Source organism: Artemia franciscana, chromosome 18, assembly GCF_032884065.1.
Source record: "Artemia franciscana chromosome 18, ASM3288406v1, whole genome shotgun sequence".
In the NCBI taxonomy this organism is placed as follows: domain Eukaryota; kingdom Metazoa; phylum Arthropoda; class Branchiopoda; order Anostraca; family Artemiidae; genus Artemia; species Artemia franciscana.
In genome coordinates this window covers 11076340-11101748 of record NC_088880.1, presented here as the reverse complement: position 1 = coordinate 11101748, position 25409 = coordinate 11076340, and the positions used below count along the sequence as shown (strand labels likewise).

The 25409-nt window shown below is 34.8% G+C and overlaps 1 protein-coding gene across 3 annotated transcripts in view; it reads left to right on the top strand.

Annotated features, from left to right (window-relative positions):
- Nucleotides 1-4935: 4935 nt before the first annotated feature.
- The window catches only part of LOC136038601 (transaldolase-like), a 114380-nt gene continuing 93906 nt past the window's right edge, over nt 4936-25409 (top strand). Inside the window, exons 1-2 of one of the 3 annotated variants that reach the window (XM_065721808.1) lie at nt 4936-5033; nt 21066-21166. In XM_065721808.1, the coding sequence (XP_065577880.1) occupies nt 21100-21166 (67 nt within the window). In that variant the 5' untranslated portion in view covers nt 4936-5033; nt 21066-21099. Of the gene's footprint in view, nt 5164-5262; nt 5286-21065; nt 21167-25409 lie in introns of those variants that run through there. The other 2 variants (XM_065721807.1, XM_065721809.1) reach the window with 2 other exon arrangements.

Sequence of the window (25409 nt, the reverse complement as noted above, 5' to 3'; positions counted from 1 at the left end):
GCTATCCTCGTAGAATGTTCATCTCTTTGGACGTTCCGGATAACAGAAGAAGAAGAGAAAAATTAAACATATTTGATGGGTAGACTGACATAAAGCTTTCAAGCGATTTTAGATCCAAGACGCTTTTGTTTTTTTATCTTATTATTAAACTGTACTAGTAATCTGATTCTCAGACGCTTCTTAAAAAAAAATCTTCGCGAAAATAAGAAACCTTACCTTACACGGGGAACTAATGTGTACCTTTACCGTTTTGTCCTATTTCGACATGACGAGCCTGCTCTAGCCAAATTTTACCTTTTTCAAATAAACCATAAAGGAACTACTGAAAAAACAAGAGCTAAGAGCTCATATGGCACTTGTGACGAGGCGAGAAGAGCTAAGAGCCAAGAGATCATATGGTATGAGCTCTAACAAAATTCTATGAATCAATAGATTGATTTAAAAATGAAAATAAGAGGCTTCATGCCGGTCAGGATTTAAAATAAGAGCTCTGAGTCACGATGTCTTTCTAAATATCAAAATTCATTAAGATCCGATCACCCACTCGTAAGTTATAAATACCTATTTTTTTCTAATTTTTCCTCTCCCTTTAGCCCCCCAGATGGTCGAATCTGGAAAAACGACTTTATCAAGTCAAATTGTGCAGCTCCCTGACACGCCTACCAATTTTCATCGTCCTAGCACGACCAGAAGCACCAAACTCGCCAAATCACTGAACCCCTCTCCCCAACTCCCCCAAAGAGAGCGAATCCAGTATGATTCTGTCAATCACGTATCAAGGACATTCGTTTATTCTATCCACCAAGCTTCATCCCGATTCCTCCACTCCAAGTGTTTCTTTAAGATTTCACCCTCCAACTCCCCCAATGTCAAAAGATCTTGTCGGGATTTTAAATAAGAGCTCTGAGACATGAATTCCTTCTAAAAACCAAATTTCATTAAGATCCGATTCGTAAGATAAAAATACCCCAATTTTCACGTTTTCCAAGAATTCCGGTTTCCCCCTCCAACTCACCCCAATATCACAGGATCTGGTCGGAATTTAAAATTAGAACTTTAAAGCACAAGATCCTTCTAAATATCAAATTTCATTAAGATCTGGTCACCCTTTCGTAAGTTAAAAATACCTTAATTTTCAAAATTACCCCCCCCCCGATTTCACCAACGAGAGCCGATTCGGTCCGGTTATGTTAGTCACGTATCTTAGACAGGTTTCTATTCTTCCCTTTCAGTTTCATCCTGATCTCACCGCTTTAAGTTTTTTCTAAGATTTGCGGTCCCCCCAACTGCCCCCCCCATTCAAGCTTGATCCGGTAGAGATTTAAATTAAGAGATCTGAGTTACGAGGTCTTTCTAAGTATGAATTTTCATGAAGATCCGATCGCTCCTTTGTAAGTTAAAAATACGTCGTTTTTTCTTATTTTTCAGAATCCCCCCCCCACCAATAGAGCGGATCCGTTCCAATTATGTAAATCACGTATGTAAGACTTCTGCTTATTTTACCCACCAAATTTCATCCCGATCCCTCCACTCTAAGCGTTTTCCATGATTTTAGGTTCCCCCACCCCAAACTTCTCCTAATGTCACCAGATCCGGTCAGGATTTAAAATAATAGCTTTGAGACACGATATCCCTCTAAATATCAGATTTTATTGAGATCCGATCACCCGTTCGTAAGTTAAAAATACCTCATTTTTTCTAATTTTTCGGAATTAACCCCTCCCCAACTACCCCAAAGAGAGCGGATCCGTTCCGGTTATGTCAATCATGTATCTGAGACTTGTGCTTATTTTTTCCATCAAGTTTCATCTCGATCCCTCCACTCTCCACTTGATCTCCACTCGATCAAGTGTTTTCCAAGATTTTAGGTTCCCCCCTCCAACTCCCCCCAATGTCATCAGATCCGGTCGGGATTTAAAATAAGAGCTCTGAGACACAATATCATTCCAAACATCAAATTTCATTAAGATCCCATCACCCGCTCATAAGTTAAAAATACTTCATTTTTTCTATTTTTTCCGAATTAACCGGCCCCCCAGTCCCCCCAGATGGTCCAATCGGGAAAACGACTATTTCTAATTTAATCTGGTCCGGTCCCTGATGCGCTTGCCAAATTTCATCGTCCTAGCTTACCTGGAAGTACCTAAAGTAGCAAAACCGGGACCGACAGACAGATAGACAGACCGACAGACCGACAGAATTTGCGATTGCTATATGTCACTTGGTTAATACCAAATGCCATAAAAACTATTTTTGCTGTCTATTAATTGGTCAATTGGGCTGACAGCTCTATAGAAACTGTTTAGTAGAAGCAAAATATACTGCATATTCTAATTATATTTGCAGGACATTTGCATTTTACAATACAGGAATAGCTAGCCAAATTTGTCCCTTTAACAAAAAATAAGCAATCAGAAGAAAATAAACCGCAAAAGGGGAATGCAAAAATATTAAAGGAATTGTTGAAAAAAATTAAAGAAATAAAAGTATCTAGGCTGCGTTTATTCTTTATTATTTAGCCTGCCTGATAGTCCAGTTACCCTGGAAACTTGTTTCCGTGCCTTTATTAATTTTAATTCTATTGTGGTGACCTTTATGATGGTATTAGCATACAGTGGGGCCAACTAAAAGCAACACAATGAAATTCTGAGAACAACTCTAAAAACTCCTAAAGTACTTAGCTTATATCATTCCTAAGAATGATATAAGAGGGGTAGAGTAAAGCTTCACCTTACTCTACCCCTACTCCATAATACGCATATTTTGGCTAGTCCTATTCAGAAGCAAAAATTATAAAGACTAACTTTTAGCAATCCTAAAATACTCACTAAAATCACCTCTAAGAGTGCTTTACTTTCCTTTACCCTTCGACCCTCCATGTCCAAGCGTATAGCCAACATTATGAATTTTCCATGTACTCTTCCATTTTTATTTTGTCGGCGTTGCTTCTCTATCATTAAATTTATTTGAACATAAGAGTGACTTGTAATAAAATGCATGAAACATATAATGAAAAAAGAAATCACCAATGCAACAGCACAAATACGTAAAAAAAAAATTTAAGCTATATATGTTAGGAATTATTAAGCTATGTATAATTATAATTAAGCTATGAATGTTAGGAGAGGGTGCGGGTGATAAAGTTAAGTGATGCGCTTATTGGAATGATACATTGACGTAGTGATCTTTTACAATTTAAAAAAATTGTTTTCAGAATATCATTTTGGTCCCTTTTCAGTAGGCATGGTCCACGAATCCTTTTACAACTTTTGCTAGACAACACTCGAAATATAATTGCAATTAATAGCTTTTCCACAGTTTCTATCCTTATAATCTGTACGCGTTTTCCTGCATGTGATTCTTCTTCTGTTTCAGCAAACGATGGCTTTTCTGTTGAGACTATTCAGCCCTTTTCCTTTTTATTCACTCTGTGAAAGAAGCATCTGTTCATCTGTGAGATGAACTCCGTGAGATGCTGAATTTGTTGCTTCTTATCTATCTTGAATCTGCTCAGATTTCTTTCAGTAAATCTTTTGATTCTAGGAGTTGAAATATAAGGAAATAGACATTGAGCTCTGAGCTCTGTGCACAGGTATAGTCAAATAGATTTTTAGCTGATATTGAGATATCGTGGTGTTTGAAGCACTTGAACAGTTTAAATTGCAAAGCATACTGTGTAGACGTCAGTATATAACATTTAAATAGGCAATGGTAAAGTTTATCGCTTTTTAAATTACAATACCTGCAAAGAAGGGAAGAATGAACTGAGCCATATGAATTAAGGAACTGGTATGAAAACACCTGAAAATTTAGCCCATTTGAGCCAGACTGAATTCTATGATAAATTTTAGAAAGGTGTTTATTGGGGAAGGGAGATAAAATTGGATTATTCTTACTGAACAATACCTTTTGATAATCTCTAGGAGTATATTTCTCTAATGGAGATTGGTTTCCAACTTGGCTGGTCAATATTTAAAGCATTTTCTACAGTTCCTCCGACTGATGGTTACCAGTTATACCTGAGTGACTTGGAACGTGCTGAAGGCGAGTTCTTATGCCTCTTGAAGCCAGATCATCAATAATGCTAGGACAATGAGATGTACTGTACTATTTCAACAGATTATTGGCTTTTTTCCCAAAAAAATGATGAAAAAAACTGCGGAATCTGCAAATTGCACTCATTTTTTGTAATCCGCAAGGTGTGGGTACAAAGGGTAAAAACTTTTTATTTCCAAAAATCATAATTGTACGCAATTGTGTTCTTTGTATCCAAATTTTTATAACTGGTAGACACCAGTTGCCTGAATGTAATGCTGTTACGTAACTATTTCTTATAGTTGACCTTTGACCGAAATGAGTTCTTTGGAAACCCTATGGCCAAGTGTGTATTCTCCTGATGAGCCCTTGTGTTGGGTTGTTGTCTCTTAATTATTTGTCTTTTTTTACTATTTTTTATATTTGGTAAATGACGACTTATACTTGCTTACGACACGACTGCCTGTCCATGGATTATTCTTTATGGTTGATTGTGTATGGTTATGCTGTTTGACCAATGTAGTTGTATGGATGAGTAGGGTTAAGGCCTCATTCAAGTACTGACCTATATTAATTATTAATGTAGGAAAACAGTCTTCCTTTTCTCCTTCTGTCTTTTTTTACGTGTTTGTGCTGTTGCATTGGTGATTTCTTTTTTCATTATAATGTAAATTTTTCTTTCCAAGTCTTCTGATTGCTGCAAAGAAGTTTCTAACTATCGAAAGAGGGTCAAGTTCTTTCATAGCTAAATTACCGACAATTCAAAGGCTGAAAATCCTAAATGGATATATCGTTGAATAATAGATGGCTGTAAAATTAAACAAATTGAAAACAGCTTCCATTGAAATTTCTTTTAAAGAAATAATTATTTAAACGGTTGTAGTGGCTGTTGTCCTATTGCACTACGCATGCCATCTTTAAAATCAAAATACTTCTTAGACGTATTTAATACATTTACTTCACTAGGAACTTCTGAAGCAACTTTTCGGAATAGGCAGGCATGTGTTAAAAGATTGCAATATAGACTAACTTAGAAGTTTTATTTAGTGGATCTAGCAAATCTTTTTGCTTTGATAAACCAAAAACTTTTAAAAAGCTCAAGTGTGATTTTGGGAATTGAATTTAGAGGTTAGGCCAACCTATTTGATTTGTTAGAGACTATATTTGTTTTGTGCTGGTTTGAGTGGATTGTGCTGGTTGCTGGTTTGCTGGTTTGAATGACATCATTACCGTTTATGAATTTTTCCCAAGTAAACATTAGCCTAATAACAAAAGAAGAGTAGGTCTAGATAGGCTTAGTGAATTTTCTCGTTAACACATCCACCCAATAAACAGGACAAGCTTCAAAAAAAGTTAATATTTTAGTTCAGCTATTTATTACCATTTTAGGAAGTGGTTAGGTTAGGAAAACAAAACTTTCAGGGATGGGTCTACAGAATGTAGCCTAGGAGGCCCATACCCTGGGAAAGTATTTTGAAATACCTATATCCACTTCTTCACAATCTATTGGGCAGTGACCTCTGAAGAACTTCAAGAATCTTTGCAATATGAAAGTGAAACCTTGCAAAAGGGTCTTCTGCTTAAGTAACATAGGCAACAAGAAAACTTTTCAGCTTCACAACTTTGGTTCATCCCAATTTATGAGGTGTCTGGTTAAGATTCTATTTTAGCCATCTTGGTAAGGGGTCATCATGGGAAAATAAAACTTTTAGGGATTGGTCTAGAGACAAAAGTATGTCCTGGGAATGTACTTTGAAATACTTACCTCTGCTCCTCTCTCTGGAGAGTACTGACCTTAAGAAACCTTTGTTTTATAAAAGTGAAGCCTTAAAAAATGAAGCTTTAAGCAAAGTAGCCTAGCCTACAAGAAAAACAGGTCTGTTTTCAGCTTCACAACTTTGCTCAGACCCAATTTATAAGGTTTCAAATATTTGTGATAGGCAATATCTCCTGAATTTAGAAAAAAAACCATTGATATGGCTTAAAATTGTATTTACATAATTGGAATTACATTTTCAAAACTAAAACCAGTGGAAAAGAAACTGGAAACTAAAAATTAGGGTATAATGTTATTTTTTCAAAATTGTAATAAGCAAATTTCATTATATATACATATGATTTGACAGTACAATGTTAGAACCACTATTCAAAAATTCTTGCTTTGTTTATTAGAATACCAGGCTGACTAAAAATGTTCCTTGAGCCAAATTCAAACATAGATATTGACTTCTAATTCATTTCTTTTGAGAATATTTTGTAGTAACCTTATCAAAATTTTCAACAGAAAGCAAAAGGTCCTATTAAAACATAGGCGACTCTGTTGAAACTTCACTAAACATGTAAAACTGATCAGAACCAATTGGCATTTCAACAAGGTTGATGAAAATAGTTGCTGAATTTATGGGTACTTTTTTAACAACAAGAGATTTTGATGGTTGTTGTTTCTAATAAATATTTCACATGAAAAAAAATCAGTTTTAGTTTTACTGAATTGAAGCTAGATAAGCATTTGATTTGGTTGATCACAACCTCCTAATTTGTTCATAACTGATTAACTTTGAAGTAAACCCTTTTTTAGTAAATTTTGTATTTGTTTTCTTTCAAATAGATCCCAAGGTATAAAATACAAAAATGTTTTCTCTGATCCTATCCCCACTTGGCAGAATTCTTAAGGAATCTTGTTAGAACCACTTTTATATCTAGGATTGGTTAATGAAATTGGTAAGAGATTTTCTCACAGGCGTTAATATGTAGATTGCCTGCTGATTCTTGAAGTATGTAAGAGAAATATTGAAAGTGGCCCAATCAAAATCCTACCTATATTTTGGACAAAGCTAAGAATTTTAATACAAATGTAAATTCTTCTAAGTCAAATATAATGACAATAATCTTCTTAAAATTCTTGAAACCCCCTCCTGTTTTTTTAACCCTATCTCACCCAAAATACTAGTGAAATATGTTAAACTCCTTTGTGTCACAAATTTCTTATAATCCTAAGTAGGACATACATATTTCAAGGATTCTAGACTTTCCAGACAAAGGATAGTCAAGACTAAAGTATTTAAAGTAAATTAAAATGGCTGATTAACTTTGAAATGGCCAAATGTTGACAATATTATCACAGTGAACAACAAAGAAATCTTTCTGGACTGTTAAAGCTAAGAGGAAGTAGGCCATTCCAGAGAGGGTATGGAGATACTATTCTTGTGGTATATATGCTACACTGTTAAAAAAAAGAAAATGCATATTACTTTACCTTAATCCATCTGAGAGCTTTAAGGTCTTCCAGACCTGTATTGCTCTTGAGTTGATGACCGCCAGTCAAACCTCCACTGCTTCTTCTCCCACTCTTTGTCAAGTTGGTTTTTGAAGGACTGGATGAAGGGAGCACTGACAGTTGAATCTTTCAGTTTATTCCAATGATTTATGACTCTTCTTGAAAAGAATGTTTGGCCAGTTTTAGATTGGGCATGTCCTTTTGTGTTGTGCTGGCTGGTACTGAGATTGCCACTTAAGATTGATGAATTTTTATTCTATCAAACAGTTTGTGGTAACGAACTGTAGTAAGGAGCAACCCGGCTCAATAGTAACCAAAACTCTAAAAAATGGAATTTTGATACCAATAGCTATATCAAAAGAATCGCATTTTAATGCTGGTTTTAAATATATAAGCTTCATCAAGTTTAGTCTTACCCATCAAAAGTTACGAGCCTGAGAAAATTTGCGTTATTTTAGAAAATAGGGGGAAACACCCCCTAAAAGTCATAGAATCTTAACGAAAATCACACCATCAGATTCAGCGTATCAGAGAACCCTACTGTAGAAGTTTCGAGCTCCTATCTACAAAAATGTGGAATTTTGCATTTTTTGCCAGAAGGCAGATCATTGATGCGTGTTTATTTGTTTTTTTGTTTTTTTTTCCAGGGGTGATTGTATCGACCCAGTTGTCCTAGAATGTTGCAAGAGGGCTCATTCTAACGGAAATGAAAAGTTCTAGTGCCCTTTTTAAGTGACCAAAAAAATTGGAGGGCACCTAGGCCCCCTCCCACGCTAATTATTTTCCCAAAGTCAACGGATCAAAATTCTGAGATAGCCATTTTATTTAGCGTAGTCGAAAAACCTTATAACTATGTCTTTGGGGACGACTTACTCCCCCACAGTCCCCGTGGGAGGGGCAACAAGTTACAAACTTTGACCTGTGCTTACATATAGTAATGGTTATTGGGAAGTATACAGGCGTTTTCAGGAGGATTTTTTGGTTGGGGGGGAGGGGTTGAGAAGAGGGGGATATGCTGGGGGAATTTTCCATCGAGAATTTGTCATGGGAGAAGAAAACTTCCATGAAGGGAGAGCAGGATTTACTAGCATTATTTAAAAAAAAAATTAAAAAATAAATGTGAAAAGGCTTTTTCAGCTGGAAGTAAGGAACAGCAATAAAACTTAAAACAAACAGAAATTATTACCCATATAAGGGGCTCACCTCCTTATGATACCTAGCTCTTTACGCTAAAGTATTTTTAGTAATTTCAACTATTTATTCTATGGCTTTTGTGATTCAGGGGTCATTCTTAATGAATTGGGATAAAATTTAAGCTTTAGTGTAAAGAGCGAGGTACTGACGATGGGGCGAATCCCCTCATATATGTAATAAAAACATGAGAATACACAAGTTCTTTACGTAAGCTAATTTATAAGTTACGTAAATCTTTTACCAATAAAAAGATTCGTAAAAAATTAAAAGTTCTAGTTGCCTTTTTAATTGACCAAAAAATCGGAGGGCAACTAGGCTTCGCCCCCGCTCTTTTTTTCTCAAAATCATTCGATCAAAATTATGAGAAAGCCATTTAGCCCCCCCCCCCCAAAAAAAAAATATGCAAATTTCGTTTTGATTATTTCTCTGCAGAGAGCCAAAATCAAAACATGCATTGATTCAAAAACGTTCAGAAATTAAATAAAAAAAAACGAGTTTTTTTAACTGAAAGTAAGGAGCAACATTAAAACTTAAAACGCACAGAAATTACTTTGTATATGAAAGAGGCTGCTTCCTCATCAACGCCCCGCTCTTTACGCTAAAGTTTTTTACTGTTTTAAAAAGAATAATTGAGAGAAAGAGTCAAACTTTAGTGTAAAGAGCGGGGCGTTGATGAGGAAGCAGCCTCTTTCATATACGAAGTAATTTCTGTGCGTTTTAAGTTTTAATGTCGCTCCTTACTTTCAGTTAAAAAAACTCGTTTTTTTTATTTAATAGCTTGTAAGTAAGCATCATATTGCTGCACAAGCATCTGTAAACCAGAGTGGGTAGTTTGAGGTACTTGAGACAGTCCTCATATGAGGTTGATGCTAGACTTTTTATGCATTTTGTTGCTTGTCTCTGTATGTTTTCAATTAGCCTCACATCCTGTTGATAAGAAGGACCAGCAAGACACATGCCAAAATTGAGATGAGGTCTGATGAGAGCCTTGTATAATTTTATAAATATAAATGCCTTTTTCTAATAAATATTTCACATGGAAAAAAACATAAACAAAACATATGACCTAGGTCACATAATTACACTCCATATGATTATCTAATTTCATTCCTATACTTGAGACAATTTTTTCAGTTTTTTGCTTCCACTATCTGAATAGTGTTTTATAAATTTACACATTAAACAAAGTTGAAGAGAAACAAAGAAATAAAGTAAAAAGAATAGGCATGTCAGATCCACCAGGGTCTGCCCACAACCATTCCCCAAGTATATTGACATATGTTGAATTGGGTTCCACATAACATCAAAAACAGGTAATGTTTTTCTTCTGCAGAAATTGTAGCTACAAACAGTCCAGTTGGAAAACCAAAGTTTTATACACTTTTTTGATAAAGCTTTGAATTTCTAATCAAATAGTTATATTCCTAGATGTTTTTCCTACATACTGAAACCCTTAAAAAAGTCCTTAAGTTAGGCCTTCCTGAGTAGAAAGTTTTTTTATGAAAACTGTCAATCATTGGTGCCTATATATATATATATATATATATATATATATATATATATATATATATATATATATATATATATATATATATATATATATATATATATATTACTCAGTGCATACATTTGTACATTAGGGGGGGGGGGGATTAAAGTTAGCCTCTGATGCAAATCAATGTTATAGTCTATTTTGATTCAGGATAAAATTCTGATTCTACAGGTAAGATGCTGGTATAAGCCTAGTTTAGTGGCTGTTAGGAGGGAAACATGTTAAGAAAACATATCTTACTTCATAATATGCAAAATAATTGTAGCTAATACATTTTACATACATCTCTCCTATATTTAACACCTACTCCCCTCCCCTCTCTATGTCCAAATATACAGCCAAAATTAGATATTTCCTTTGCATTCTTCCAATGCATATCTCTTGTTTCATCCCATATACCTGTAAATTGAATCAACTGCAATGAAACAAGAAAATCAAGATGATGGGTTTCTTCTGGGAATCTAGGAATTCTTTTTTGATTCTCTAAATTATTCTATCTCACTCTTACAAGCACTGACCTTTGATGTATTTTCACAATATTTCTCTCATAAATTGAGTAATTAAGAAATAGATCTACCACTCAAATTAGGTACAAGGAAAGTATTTATAAGCTCTTAGTTTATTTGTAAATCTTTATCTTCAATATAGGCTAAAAAAAATGGTAAATACACAAGTTTAAAAAAAAATTGGGAAATTACTATCTTTGTAAAGGATTATTTTTGCTCCTAATCAAGATAGACATAAAATCTGCATCAAACTAAAGCTTTTAGATCAAGTTGTATATGATATAGTATATAAAGTCTTAGTACAAGGTTTTTGAATAAACTTTACAGGTGTCTTTGGAAACATATTTTTTTTAACGTAATTTTCAGAAAAGCAACTTTTTTTTAATTTTGGAAATATATATAAATAATATATATATATATATATATATATATATATATATATATATATATATATATATATATATATATATATATCTGATTAGATATTAGATTATTTCCAAATACACAAAGAAAGGAATTAAAAGTTAAAATCCCCTCTTTCATGTGGAAAGAACTTTCTAGGTGGTATTTGTCAACAGGTAGTTTTCTGGGATGAATTGTATGTATGGAAGATTTTCCTGGAAGGGGGGATTAGCCAACACAATATATAGAGTCAGAAGGGAATTATGATTCTATTGATACATGTATAAAGTTAAAACAATAAAGAGACAAATATGCAAAAATAAGATTATTGGTAAATCTGTAAAACATCATGACAGGATTAACAATTAATTAGTCATTTTAATATTCAATGCTGAATAATTTTACTGATAACCTCATACCAATAAATAGCTTAGGCTCTTAGATATTCTATGATGCATACATTTCAATTCCTATTTGGTAATCAGTTATTAGGCTTATATTATTCCATATATTTGGTGTGGAATTCCATGTCTCTCTGAAATAGGAACTAAGATATTCTTTTCTGAAGATAGTAATGGTTATCAAAATCAATGTTTTTCAATTTTACTATTTTATCACCCAAAACATAAATGAGAAGAAAAAAGATCTGAAGCTTTGCAAATAAACTGATATCATTGTCTACAATAAGGCTACTAAATTTCAGAATTCTAAGAACATGAGGTAATAAGAACAGATTTAATATATTGATTTCATGTGGGTTGACCCATAATGCTTTTTTCAATGTCTATATCACCAATATCAATGTCATATATGCAATTTTCTAAGGTCAAAAATAAGTAGGGGATAGAGATAGTAGCTTGACAATACCTTTTCAGTGTATATTTTACACCTTGTGTTCATTCCCAATAGTCTCATTTACATAACTCAACTACTTTCCAAGATCGTAAGAAGCCTCTCAACTAAAATTTTACTGTTAAATTAAACACTAGTCTACTGTTTACTAGCCTACTATCCGCTTGTTTCTTGTTGTGGAATTTTGTTTCTCTTTGAGTTTTTTTTCTTCTGGATTCAGTGGTACCAATATTACACATCAGATGTCTTAAGTTTGCAAACAAAATGCTTGTGAAGAGTTTGTTACAAAAAGGTCTTTAATGTATGGGAAATGATGATGTATGCTCTAAAAAAAACTGAATTTCTAATATATAAATTGATGATTGTTCATGCCCAGGAGGGAGCAGTATCTTGTGTTTTTCTGGTTGTATTTACAGGATAAAATAGCCTGCTGAAGAAAGCAACATTTTGGCCAACTGGCTGACTGATTGTCTTGGTGACTAAATTGGTAGTCTTATTGTGCCAGAAATAGAAATCAGATTGCCCTTGATGTATAAAATGTATTATTATAGTAAAATATGTATTATAGTAAAATATCATGAAAAGAGAAATCACCAATGCAACAGCACAAACACAAAAAAAAAAAAAAAAAAAAAAGAAAAAAAAAGGAGAGACAGAAGGAGAAAAGGAAGACTGTTTTCCTAAATTAGTGATTAATATAGACCAGCACTTGAATGAGGCCTTAACCCTACTCATCCATACAATCACATAGGTCAAACAGCATAGCCACACACAATCAACCATAAAGAATAATCCATGGACAGGCAGTCATGTCGTCAATAAGTATAAGTCGTCATTTACCAAACAATAGAAAAAATAATATAGACAAATAATTCAGAGGCAACACCCAACATAAGGGCTCATCAGGAGAATACACTGGCCTACTTTAAAATAATAGTATATTTTAAAATAAAATAGTGTAAATAAAATAGCATGTATGTATTATAGTAAAATGTATTACTGTTGTATTCCCACTATGTATATTGAAATTATACAAGAATTGGAAGATTGCAACTATTTTTTATTTCTTTTTTGTATTTCTTTGGGTGAATAAATTGCTAGTTTTATTGTGCTTTTAAATGGAAAAATTTGCTTAGCTTTGTCAAGTTGCAGCAATGTTATTCTAGAGTCTTTCATAATGGTTAAGATTGTCCTTTTTGACCAACTGTCTAGGGCTAAATGGAAAGCAAGTTGTCCATGGCTGGGGTGGAGCATGTAATGTAAGATCTAAGAGAAACGGGAACTTCCTGGGGGGGGGGGAAAGAGGGGGGAATTAAATAAATTGGATGGAGAAGGAGCATGCATAGCTCTTTTGGCCTCAGGTGGCTGGGTTCTGTGGTGAGTTGTTACTGGTAGTAGTATTGTTTATCCATTTCTAATTCAGTGTAATAGACCTTTCAACAAATCCTTGATGTTGCTGTTGTTTTGCAGTAGAAGCACAAATCTTATTGAGATACATTTACCAAAAAATTTACTCTGCTCTAAACCTAATATTACCTTACCTTAATCACCTTAATTCATTTGAGAGCTTTAAGGTTATCAAATCTTATCGATTAAATATCAAATCTTATTTCAAATACCATTTGGAATTTTCCGAGCTGACCTATCTTTTTAGTATCACTATGCTACAATGTGAGAAAAACACAGTTTGAAATAGGCTACACTATGCATTTAATTTGCAAAATAAAGATACAAAAATAGTAGCCACAGTACAAAAGAATCATAACCAGACTTATCCTACCCTTATCTTACACGAGATGAGTTATAATCTGCTTACTGCTGCTGAATTCTAGCTAGGCTATTGCTTGCCCAAGGAATAATAAAAAGGAGAAAAATCTGAAATTACTATATAATATATACATAGGGTACCTTTTTGTTTCTATGTTGTATTATGCTGCCCTTACCCAAGAGAAAAATTAAAATTTCAGAGACTGATAGTTTGAAATCTAGAATTTTGGTCCAGGCCATTATGCAAAAGTAGCCTATGAAAATAGAAGAAAATAGATAGAATCGAAGAAAATAGAAGAAAATATGGTAATGCTTAATAACTAGGGACCATTTTAAGGAAACTATCAAAAATTCAGAAAAATTCTTTAAAACAATCATAAATACATGCTTATCTTATTTCTGAAGACACATCATTTTGTTTTACCCCCACCCCTCTGAGTGATAAATATACAATCCAAGGAAAACACCCAGTAGTTGTTTTGCGAATCACCTCATAAGTAGTTTAGAAACATGGATGAAAATAGAAGAAAATATGTTAATACTTAAGAACTAGGAACCATTTTAAGGAAACTATGAAAAATTCAGAAAAATACTTTAAGACAATCATAAATACATGCTTATCTCATTCCTGAAGAAACATCACTTTGTTTTACCCCCACCCCTCTTAGTGATAAATATGCAGTCCAGGGAAAACACCCAGTAGTTGTACTGTTATTCATTACTTCAACAGTTAAATCATTGCAAAATCTCTGTTACAACACCTTGGAAGTGGTTAGTCTCATCAACAGAATTGCCAAATTTTCTTAATAAGTAGGCTATGAATATAGCTTGAAGTTTTTGATTATGTAGGCTACAACACTAACTTATTTCTTAGACCACACTGCCTTTCAATTTGAATTAGAATGAAACGAAGTTATACAAAAATAGTCATAACATCTCAAAGAGCAAATAATAACATAGAAGCCTTATTTTTCACTAATCATAGACAAAATAATCATAGTGAAAAATAAGCAATAGTACTGCCAGTACTTCCAGTGCAATAGTACTGCCTAAGTTAAGAGCATAGTAAGTTCTGTGCACTATTTATTTGTTGTTTAATTTTCCTGGGATGATTTTTATCAAACCAATGTTTGTAGAAGCTTCAGGGGGTGCTTTGTTCAATGGAAAATTTGAAGTTCTAGTGCCATTTTTATGGCACTTAGTATTAACCAAGTGACATATAGAAGTCGCCAATTCTGTCGGTCTGTCTGTCTGTCGGTCCCGGTTTTGCTACTTTAGGCACTTCCAGGTAAGCTAGGACGATGAAATTTGGCAAGAGTATCAGGGACCAGACCAGATTAAATTAGAAATAGTCGTTTTCCCGATTTGACCATCTGGGGGGGAGTGGGGGCCCGGTTAATTCGCAACGAATAGAAAAAATGACGTATTTTTAACTTATCAGCGGGTGATTGGATCTCAATGAAATTTGATGTTTGGAATGATATTGTGTCTCAGAGCTCTTATTTTAAATCCCGACCGGATCTGATGACATTGGGGGGAGTTGGAGGGGGAAAACCTAAAGTCCCGGTTTTGCTACTTTAGGCACTTCCAGGTAAGCTAGGACGATGAAATTTGGCAAGCGTATCAGGGACCGGACCAGATTAAATTAGAAATAGTGGTTTTCCCGATTTGATCATCTGGGGGGGGGGAAGTGGGGGCCGGTTAATTCGGAAAAATAGAAAAAATGAAGTATTTTTAACTTATGAGCGGGTGATTGGATCTTAATGAAATTTGATGTTTGGAATGAAATTGTGTCTCAGAGCTCTTATTTTAAATCCCGACTGGGTCTGATGACATTGGGGGGAGTTGGAGGGGGAAACCTAAAATCTTGGAAAACACTTAGAGTGGAGGGATCGGGATGAAACTTGATGGGAAAAATAAGCGCAAGTCCCAGATACATGATTGACATAATCGGAACTGATTTGCTCTCTTTGGGGTAGTTGGGGGGGGGAGTAATTCTTAAAAATTAGAAAATTGAGGTATTTTCAACTTACGAACGGGTGATCGGATCTCAATGAAATTTGATATTTAGAAGGATATCGCGTCTTAGAGCTCTTATTTTAAATCCCGACCGGATCTGGTGACATTAGGGGGGAGTTGGGAGGGGGAAACCTAGAACTTGGAAAACACTTAGAGTGGAGGAATCGCGATGAAACTTGGTGGGAAAAATAAACACAAGTCCTAGATACATGATTGACATAAACGGAACGGTTTCGCTCTATTTGGGGTAGTTGTGGGGGGGGGGTTATTTCTGAAAAATTAGAAAAAATGAGGTCTTTTTAACTTACGAACGGGTGATCGGATCTCAATGAAATTTGATATTTAGAAGGATATCGTGTCTCAGAGGTTTTATTTTAAACCCGACTGGATCTGGTGACATTGGGAGGCATCTGGGGAGTTGGGAGGGGGAAACCTAGAACTTGGAAAACACTTAGAGTGGAGGGATCGAGATGAAACTTGGTGGGAAAAATGAGCACAAGTCCTAGATACATAATTGACAAAACCGGAACGGATCCGCTTTCTTTGGGGTAGTTGGGGGAGGGATTAATTCTGAATAATTAGAAAAAATGATGTATTTTTAACTTACGAACGGGTGATCGGATCTCAATGAAATTTGATATTTAGAAGAATATCGTGTCTCAAAGCTCTTATTTTAAATCCTCACCGGATCTGGTGACATTGGGGGAAGTTTGGGGTGGGGGAGCCTAAAATCATGGAAAACGCTTAGATTGGAGGGATCGGGATGAAACTTGGTGGGTAAAATAAGCAGAAGTCTTACATTTGTGATTTACATAATTGGAACGGATCCGCTCTATTGGGTGGGGGGGGGTTAAGTCTGGAAAATAAGAAAACAATGACGTATTTTTAACTTACGAAGGAGTGATCGGATCTTCATGAAACTTCATATTTAGAAGGACCTCGTAACTCAGATCTCTTATTTTAAATCTCGACCGGATCAAGGGTAATTGGGGGGGCAGTTGGGGGGGACCGGAAATCTTAGAAAATACTTAAAGCGGTCAGATCAGGATGAAACTGGATGGGAAGAATAGAAACCTGTCTAAGATACGTGACTGACATAACTGGACGGATCTGCTCTCTTTGGTGGAATTGGGGGGGGGGGTAATTTTGAAAATTGAGGTATTTGTAACTTACGAAAGGGTGACCAGATCTTAATAAAATTTGATATTTAGAAGGATCTTGTGCTTTAAAGTTCTAATTTCGACCAGATCCTGTGACATTCGGGGGAGTTGGAGGGGGGAACCGGAATTCTTGGAAAACATGAAAATTGGAGTATTTATATCTTATGAATCGGATCTTAATGAAATTTGGTTTTTAGAAGGAATTCATGTCTCAGAGCTCTTATTTCAAATCCTGAATCAAATCTTTTGACATTGGGGGGAGTTGGAGGGTGAAATCTTGGAAAAACACTTGGAGTGGAGGAATCGGGATGAAGCTTGGTGGATAGAATAAACAAATGTCCTTGATACGTGATTGACAGAATCGTACTGGATTCGCTCTCTTTGGGGGAGTTGGGGGGAGGGGTTCAGTGATTTGGCGAGTTCGGTGCTTCTGGACGTGCTAGGGCGATGAAAATTGGTAGGCGTGTCAGGGAGCTGCACAATTTGACTTGATAAAGTCGTTTTTTCCAGATTCGACCATCTGGGGGGCTATCCAAGAAATTGCAGATTTGTATGATATGATATAGATTAATTGCCTGTCAAAACTGTACAAATACAATAGGGGGTAGAGTACAAATAAAAAAGAAAAGAAAAAGATTTAATGTTGCTTCTTACTTTAAGTTGTTTTTTTTTTTTTTTGTTAAAATTACTGTTTAACACAAAAGTATATAACAGATTAAAAAATCAAAATTCAACTACTAAATAAGAAAAAAAAGAAAAAGGCAGAAAAATTCAGTTTAACTCAAATAGATACAATAGATTTAATGCATATAACATTCAACTATTAAAAATAAATTCTAATTTAAAATATACTCTGAAGAGTCACCCAAGGGTGATCTAGAGTCTAGAAATTATTTTGAAAATTAACAATTAACTTTACAATTGTTAATATATACAATTTAACAGCGAGGAGTCAGGGGTTTATTGGGGCGGTAGTCTACATCACATCTTGGATAGGCCTGGGCATGATTTTGAAAACGATCAGAAATTTAATATAAAAAAGCTTTTTAAACTCGAAGTAAGGAGCAACATTATATGTTAAAACGACCGGGCTGCCTTTTCCTTCACTCCTCGCTCTTTACGATGAAGTTTTGTAGTGTTTAAAAAAAGCTTCGTATTCCAGTTAAACGGTCCTTGTGTTTGGGTAATTGTTGTTAAATAATTTGGAAGCAGATTCAAAGTCTCGTATAAAGAGCGGTTGGTGGAGGAAGAGGAGGTTGTCACCCTCAGAATGATTTCTGTCGTTTTAATATCTAATGTTGGTACTGACTTTTATTTGGAAAAACTTATTCTTTTATTTAATTTTTACAAAAAAAAAAATCCGCATCATGCTATGCCTATTATACTTTTTATTCAGTCAAATCAGGCAGGCTACGTTTAAACAGAAGTGTCTTGGGGCTAGGTCTCGCCTCCCCCCATAGACCAAGAAAAGTGCATTTTTTGGTATTCTCATTGAAAAGTGCTCTTTTTTGTCTTTTCGTTGAAAAATTGAAACAACAACAATTATGCCCCCAACTCCCAAAGATAAAGAAAAAATATTTGGCTTTTATTTTTTGACAAAAAAAACGTTTTTATGTAGTTTTTCGACTATGGTAAAATTTTGAAATACTGTGTGTGCCCTTACAGTCATGGAACGATTACACAAGCTGCATTAATTAGTTCCGTATTTATTTTATTGTGCACGTACTGCAAGTAAGGAGACGAACTGCAAGTAAGGAGCGATGCAGCTCAATAGCAACCAAGACTCTAAAACGGAATTTTGATATCAATAGATATATAAAAAAATCAACTTGATTAAATTGATTCCAAATATATACAAATCATTAAGCTTAGTGTTACCCATCAAAAGTTACGAGCCTGAGAAAGTTTGCCCGATTTTCGGAAAAGAGGGGGAACATCCCCTAAAAGTCAAGGAATCTTAATGAAAATCGCACCATCAGACTCAGCGTATCCGAGAATCCAGTTGTAGAAGTTTTAAGCTCCCGTCTGTAAAAGTGTGGAATTTTGTATATTTTGCCAGAAGAAAGATCACGGATGCGTGTTTATTTGTTTGTGTTTTTGTTTCCCAGGGGCGATTGTATCAAAACAATAATCCTAGAATATCGAGAAAAGGCTCATCTGAACGGGAATTAAAAGTTTTAGGGCCCTTTTTAAATGACCCAAAAGATCGGAGGGCAACTGTCCCCCCTCCAACCCACCTTTATTCCTGAAGGTCATCCGATCAAAATTCTAGGATAGCTATTTTGTTCAGCATAGTTGAAAAACTGAGTAATTATGTCTTTGAGGATAACATAACCCTCCTACAGCCCCTGGGGAAAGGTTTTTTAGTCATGAAATTTGCCCATTATTTACTTATAGGATTTCTTATTGGATATAGACATTTTTCGGGGGGAGGGATTTTATACAAAAGATTTTCTATGAGGATAATTTCTCGTGGGGAAGGAAGTTCCTGGGAGTGAACTTTCCAAAGTTCACTGGAGTTGAACTTTTTTTTTTTTTACTGGGAGAATCGGCCAGAAGTCCTATACAAAATTATTTCTATTTGTTTTACTTTCTCTTTGCCGACTCAATTTTATATGTGGAGATATTAAGGGAGGAAAATATTTACCCGTTTTGAAATTGTCTAGATTATCTTTCGGTAGGTGGGAGGATTTTCCACGGGATAAATTCTCCATGGGCGAGTTTTCCACAGGGTAAATTTTCCAGAGGAATTTTCTGCGGGAGCACCTTTCTACTTGGGGCATGGGGGGGGGGTTTATTTGTGGGAATAATTTTCCACGGAGGGGAATTTTCGGCATGATTTTAAAAACAGTCAGAAATAAAAGTCCAAAGTGGGCAAAGGACAAATTTTGAGCCGAAATCGCCCGTAAGAAATTTTCCGGGGGTAATTTTCACCTAGAATGGAATTGTCTGGGGGTAATTTCAGCTAGAACAGAATCGTCTGGGGGTAATTCTCCTGTGGGGTGTGTTATGTGGGAAGAACTTTACATGGAGGGATTTCCCGTGAGGGGAAGGAATTTTTTATGGAGGGGGAAACCGGATTTCTCGGTATTATTTAAGAAACTTCAAAAATAGAATAAAAAACAGGTTTCTTCAGCTGAAAGTAAGGAGCAAAACTTAAAACGAACAGAAATTATTACGTATATTTGGGGGGGGGGCTATCTACTCCACAATAACTTGCTCTTTACGCTACTTAATGAAATTGTTAACTAATTATTTTCTTTGATTTATGAAGTGGGAATATGGCTCTAGAATTGGCAATAACGACATTTTCTGAAACTATTTAATAGGCGTGCGGTTATTTAAATAGTTGTTTATTATTATTAACAACAACAGCATATCTGCTTTGTTTGTTACATTTTTACAGCAAAGAAAAACAAGTTTATGTATTTATGATTTCAGCTCTTGGAAACATTATTTTACTAGCTTTTTTTGTGTTTCTAATGAAGTTTATTTTTGTGTGGTCCTGACTGATATTACAAGCCGAGAATCAGTGAACTTTTCAGAGAAAATACTAAACGGGGGGGAGGGAACTTTGTCAAAATCAATATTCAAATTTCGTTCTAATTTTTCATCTACTGTTAACCAAATTTGAACCTGCATTAGTTGAAAAACGTTCAGAAATTAAATATAAAAAAACAAGTTTTTTTTTACTGAAAGTAAGGAGCAACATTAAAACTTAAAACGAATAGAAATTGTTCCTTATATGAAAGGGGCTGTCCCCTCCTCGACGCCTCGCTCTTTACGCTAAAGTTTGACTCTTTGTCAAGACTACTTTTTAAAGTAACAAAAAACTTTAGCGTAAAGAGCGGGAAACTGAGGAGGGGGGAGCTCCTTTCATATGCGGAATAATTTCTATTCGTCTTTAGTTTTAATGTCGCTCCTTACTTTCAGTTTTAAAGAAAGCTTGTTTTTATATTTTTCTTTCATTAATAAACTGGAATTTGGGCACAGCATTTGGGTGTAACGACAAAATAAGCATTTTTATTATTATGTTTGTTTTACTGTTGAAAGATAGAATCTTTCAGGGATAACCTTGAACCTTACAAGTTTTTTTTCGTGAATTAGATCAGCTAATGATCCGTCATATATGACCAGTCAATCGCACGGCTCAGCCTTTTTGTTTCAGAAATTCACCTTCACGCTTGAATCGACATTTCGTTTTCTCGGGTAAAGAAGGCGTTGAAAGAATGACCAGCAATTATGTAAAAACAGTGTTGTTTTGCAATGGTGTTTTTAGTTTTAAATCGGTTATTTTGTAGGTGGTACGCAAAGTACGAAGTAAATCCGGAAAACATGGCGAATTGTTTGGAACAACTTAAGACGTTTACAACTGTTGTCGCAGATACTGGCGATTTCGAAGGTAATTTTATTCTTGAGACTCTTAGAGGTTAAATCGATTAAGTTCACTTTATTCTTTTTCCGTAATTTTAGTGTTAAAGTACTGGATTGATTCTTGCCTTAAAAGTTTAGGTGATAGTCCCTATAAATAGGAATGTTAAAATTCCAACAATTGTCAACATAAAATCCGATTTTTTTTAGTTGTTATATAGAACATTATACAATTTGTCGTTTTATTCAATTTTTTTAATGGAAATACCAGGATAGACATTTTTAAATGAAAATACCCTTAAAAAGATATTTTCAAAATACAGAAGCGGGTGAAGGCTCCCCCACTTTACACCACTGGTTGGAGCATACTTTCTAACGCGACAATAATTCCTCTTTATCTATTCAATATAATTTATAAATATATATTCACCGGTAGAGTACCAGTGCCCAGAGATTAAGCCCCAACGGCCAAGGATTTGGCAGGCACAACCCGAATGGAACCCCTGCCGAGTGCTTCCTGATTTATTGGTACGATAAAGATATTTATATTATTGATATAAAGGCGATAAATTTATCTTTGCTTCCATGCATGGTTTCAGTTTAATTTTATTTTTTCAATGTAATGACTTTAATTTCGAGTCCACCCAAGTTTTTCTTGTACGTTATTGTATCCTGAGTGTTGATAGTAAATCAAAGCAAATAAGTTAATGCAGTCAAATGTATAAAAGCATGCTTTTGAAAAGTAGTATTTTATGACAATCTTATCTCTTTTATTGCTGTGTAGAAAACTAATGCTTGGGAATTTTTTTTATTACCTATAAGATAAATCTCTTTAGTCGAAAACAAAGACTAGTTCATCTTTATCCAATGTTTTTATGTCCTTTGAAAGCGAATTATTATTTCTGTGATTTTCTAATTATCTTTTTTCTCTTAAAATATCTAGCAAATAGTAACAGTTGGGAATCATGGTTGCAGCAGTAGCTGCAACCATGATGCAGCTAAAAAAAAATAGCAATTTCTAATCTATTCAGGAAGGGTAACCATTATATAAACTAGTCTTAATTGTTAAATGTTAATTTAAAAATAAATTTAAGGAGATTTCGAATAATAGCCTGAGACCTCTTAAAAAATGATATTGGATGAAAAAATACACCATTGGAATCGCCATGGCCATGTTCAAATACCGTATTCAGAAAATTTCCCCTGGCTTTAATAACAAGGAAAACCACTTGTATGGGTATGGTATGGGTATATTTGTATGGGTAGCACTGATGTGTCCTCTTTTTTATTTTAATTAATCTCCACTGCTAATGGGGCGCTGCAGCATCATAGAGAGCAGTTTATAGCTCATTGTAAAGGTACTTGCTACATCTATGGGCCTTTGTAATTAACAAAACATAATATTAAAAAGGAAATCTATTTTTGACACGAAGCTGCATCTTCGGTTGACTTTGATTTGTGGTTCCAGTTTGTCCAATACAAATAAAAAGTTCGACTTTTTCTCCCATTCTTTAAGAACGACTCTCGAACCACAAGGACTGTTTAACAGGAATAAAACGCTCTTTTAAAAGTACTAAAAAGTTTTAGTGTGATATTCAGGAGGGGGCAACTTCCCTTATATACGGAATAATTTCTTTTCGTTTTGTTTTTATAATGTTGCTCCTTACTTTCAGTTGAAAGACACTTTTTTCATTTAGTTGATTTAAATAGACGATCTGGTCTCTATGCAAAATGAAAATGTACGTTTTTTCAGTAATATCATGGTTTCAGCGGTAGTTGAGCTCCAGCTTAGTAAAGAACGAACAACAGCTCATAGTATTCCGTAAAAGAGGCGTGTCTTGCTAAATTGCAATCAAAGTCTGTCATTAATTTGACCTCAGTCGGTCTTAAGAATCAATCTCCTCCGATGCGAACTTTCAATACTTTGCCAGGCGTTTGACTACATCACTATCAAAAGATAGTGGTAATGACATTCTCCTTCGTCGCTGGAAGATCAGAGTTCCAATTGATTTGCGGCAACAATTTCGTATTACTTCCATAGTTGTACATTTGACCGAATACTTTTTCGATATGATTTTCTAATTGAGTACCATGGACAAAGTCATCAATGGACACCCCTCTCCCTTCGCCTAATAAAGAACATACGTGTCTTGTTACTCAGTTAACTAATTTTGACCTGAATCCTAGCTTAATGTTCTTTAGAAATGGATCTCCATTCAATGTCTTCTTAATAGTAGTATCATAATCTGGACTTCCCCTCCTCCACCCCAATACTGCTTCATTCTGTTCATGCTCATTAATTGACTTATTTCGTGTTTCTAGAAATTATCTACTAAGTTTTACCTCTTGGAAAAATTGTTGCTATAAATTTAACCAAGTGATGTCCCTGTTAAAAATTAAATATAGAAAAACAAGTTTTTTTCAACTGAAATTAAGGAGCAACATTCTCAAAACCAATTTAAATTATTTTGCATATAAAGGGGTGCCCCTTCTTCATTCCTCGCTCTTCGCGCTAAAGTTATAAGGCTCTTCAAAAATACTTCTCATTCAAAATTCGATGGTCTTTGTGTTTGAATAGCCTTTTGTAAAGAACTGTGACAAGAAGTCAAACTTCTGGGAAAGAACGAAAGTTGAAGAAGGGGCAGTCCCCTCGTATACGGAATAATTTCTGTTCATTTTAAGTTTTAATGGTGCTGTTCGATTTTAGTTTAAAAACTTGTTTGTTTTCTGTAATTTGTGACTGTTTTTCAAATCATGCCAGAAATTCCCTTAATAGAAAATTTTCCCAGTAACCTTCCTCCCCACGGAAAATTCTCTCTGTGGATAACCCTATACCCCCACCGAAAATACCCCCCCCAAAAAAAAATAATGCATGTGAACAGACCTTTTAGAATCTTCTAGGATCACTGGTTCGATACGGTCACCCCTGGAAAAAAAAAAACAACAAATAAATACCTATTCGTGATGTTTCTTGTGACCAAAAATACAAATTCTACATTTTCTATAAAGTAGCTTGAAACCTCTGCAGTAAGATTCTCTGATATGCTGAATGTGATGGTGTGATTTTTATTAAAGATCACTTAGCATTTTAGGGGTGTTTTCCTTCTTTTTTTTCCACAAATTGGGCTAACTTTCTCAGGCTCGCAGTTTTTGATTGGTTACATTAAACTTGATAAACTTTATATATTTGGAATCAGCATAAAAATTCAATTGTTTTACGTATAAATTGTTATCCATACATTGTTCTTAAGAGTTTCAGTTACTACTGAAGCTGGGTCGCTCTTTACATACAGTTTGCTACCACAAACTATTTTAAAATGCCGTATTTTAGTGCCATGCTCCTCCTGAAATTGATGACATTGTCGCTGGCCGGTGTCAGTTTCAACTGACCCAGGAAGCACTTAAGCATCTTAAGTCATCATTAAGATGCTTAAGCATCTTAAGCATCATTAAGGTCAGATCTGAATCAACTATGTGTTGAGACAGATGCCAATCACTATTCCAGTCACGTGTCACCGTGGCATTCAGTCACCGTGACATTCAGTCACGCAAAGCGAATTGGTGAATTGTATGGCAAAAAAGAGGACAGCAATTCCTCTTTATCGTTTAAATATATGTGTACCCATCTGTCGAATATCAGTACCCAGAGATTGAGTCCTAAAGGGCAAGGATTTGGCAGGTACAACCCAATTGGCACCCCCTGTCGAGGACCTCCTAATTTATTATTGCAATAAGAAATATTTATATTGATGGAGAAAAGCGATAAATTTATCTGTGCTTCCTTACATGGTTTCAGTTTAATTTTATATTCTCAATGCCCTGACTTTACTTTGGACTCGACACAAGTTTTTCTTGTAAAATATTGTATCCTGAGTGTTGATAGTGAATCAAAACAGTTCAAAGCAGTTAAATGTTAAAAACATGCTTTTGAATAGTAGTATTTTATGTCAATCTTATCTCTTTTATTGCTGGATGAAAAACCTATGCTTTTAATTTTTTTTAATCTAAATCTCTTTAGTTGAAAACATAGACAAGGTCATCCTTATCTAATGTTTGCGTGTCCTTTGAAAGCAATTATCTTTTTTTTGCTTTTGCAACTGGGCATTTTTTTTTCTCTCTTGAAATTTCCAGTAAATATTAATAAGGAGAAATTACAGCCTAAATAATCGGTTATTTGCTGGCATCAAACCATGGCTAAATGTAGAAAAGGCCAAGACAGATAGTCCGAGTGAGTGAGAGGCAATTCTGGCATAAGCCCTTTTTAGGATTGTAGA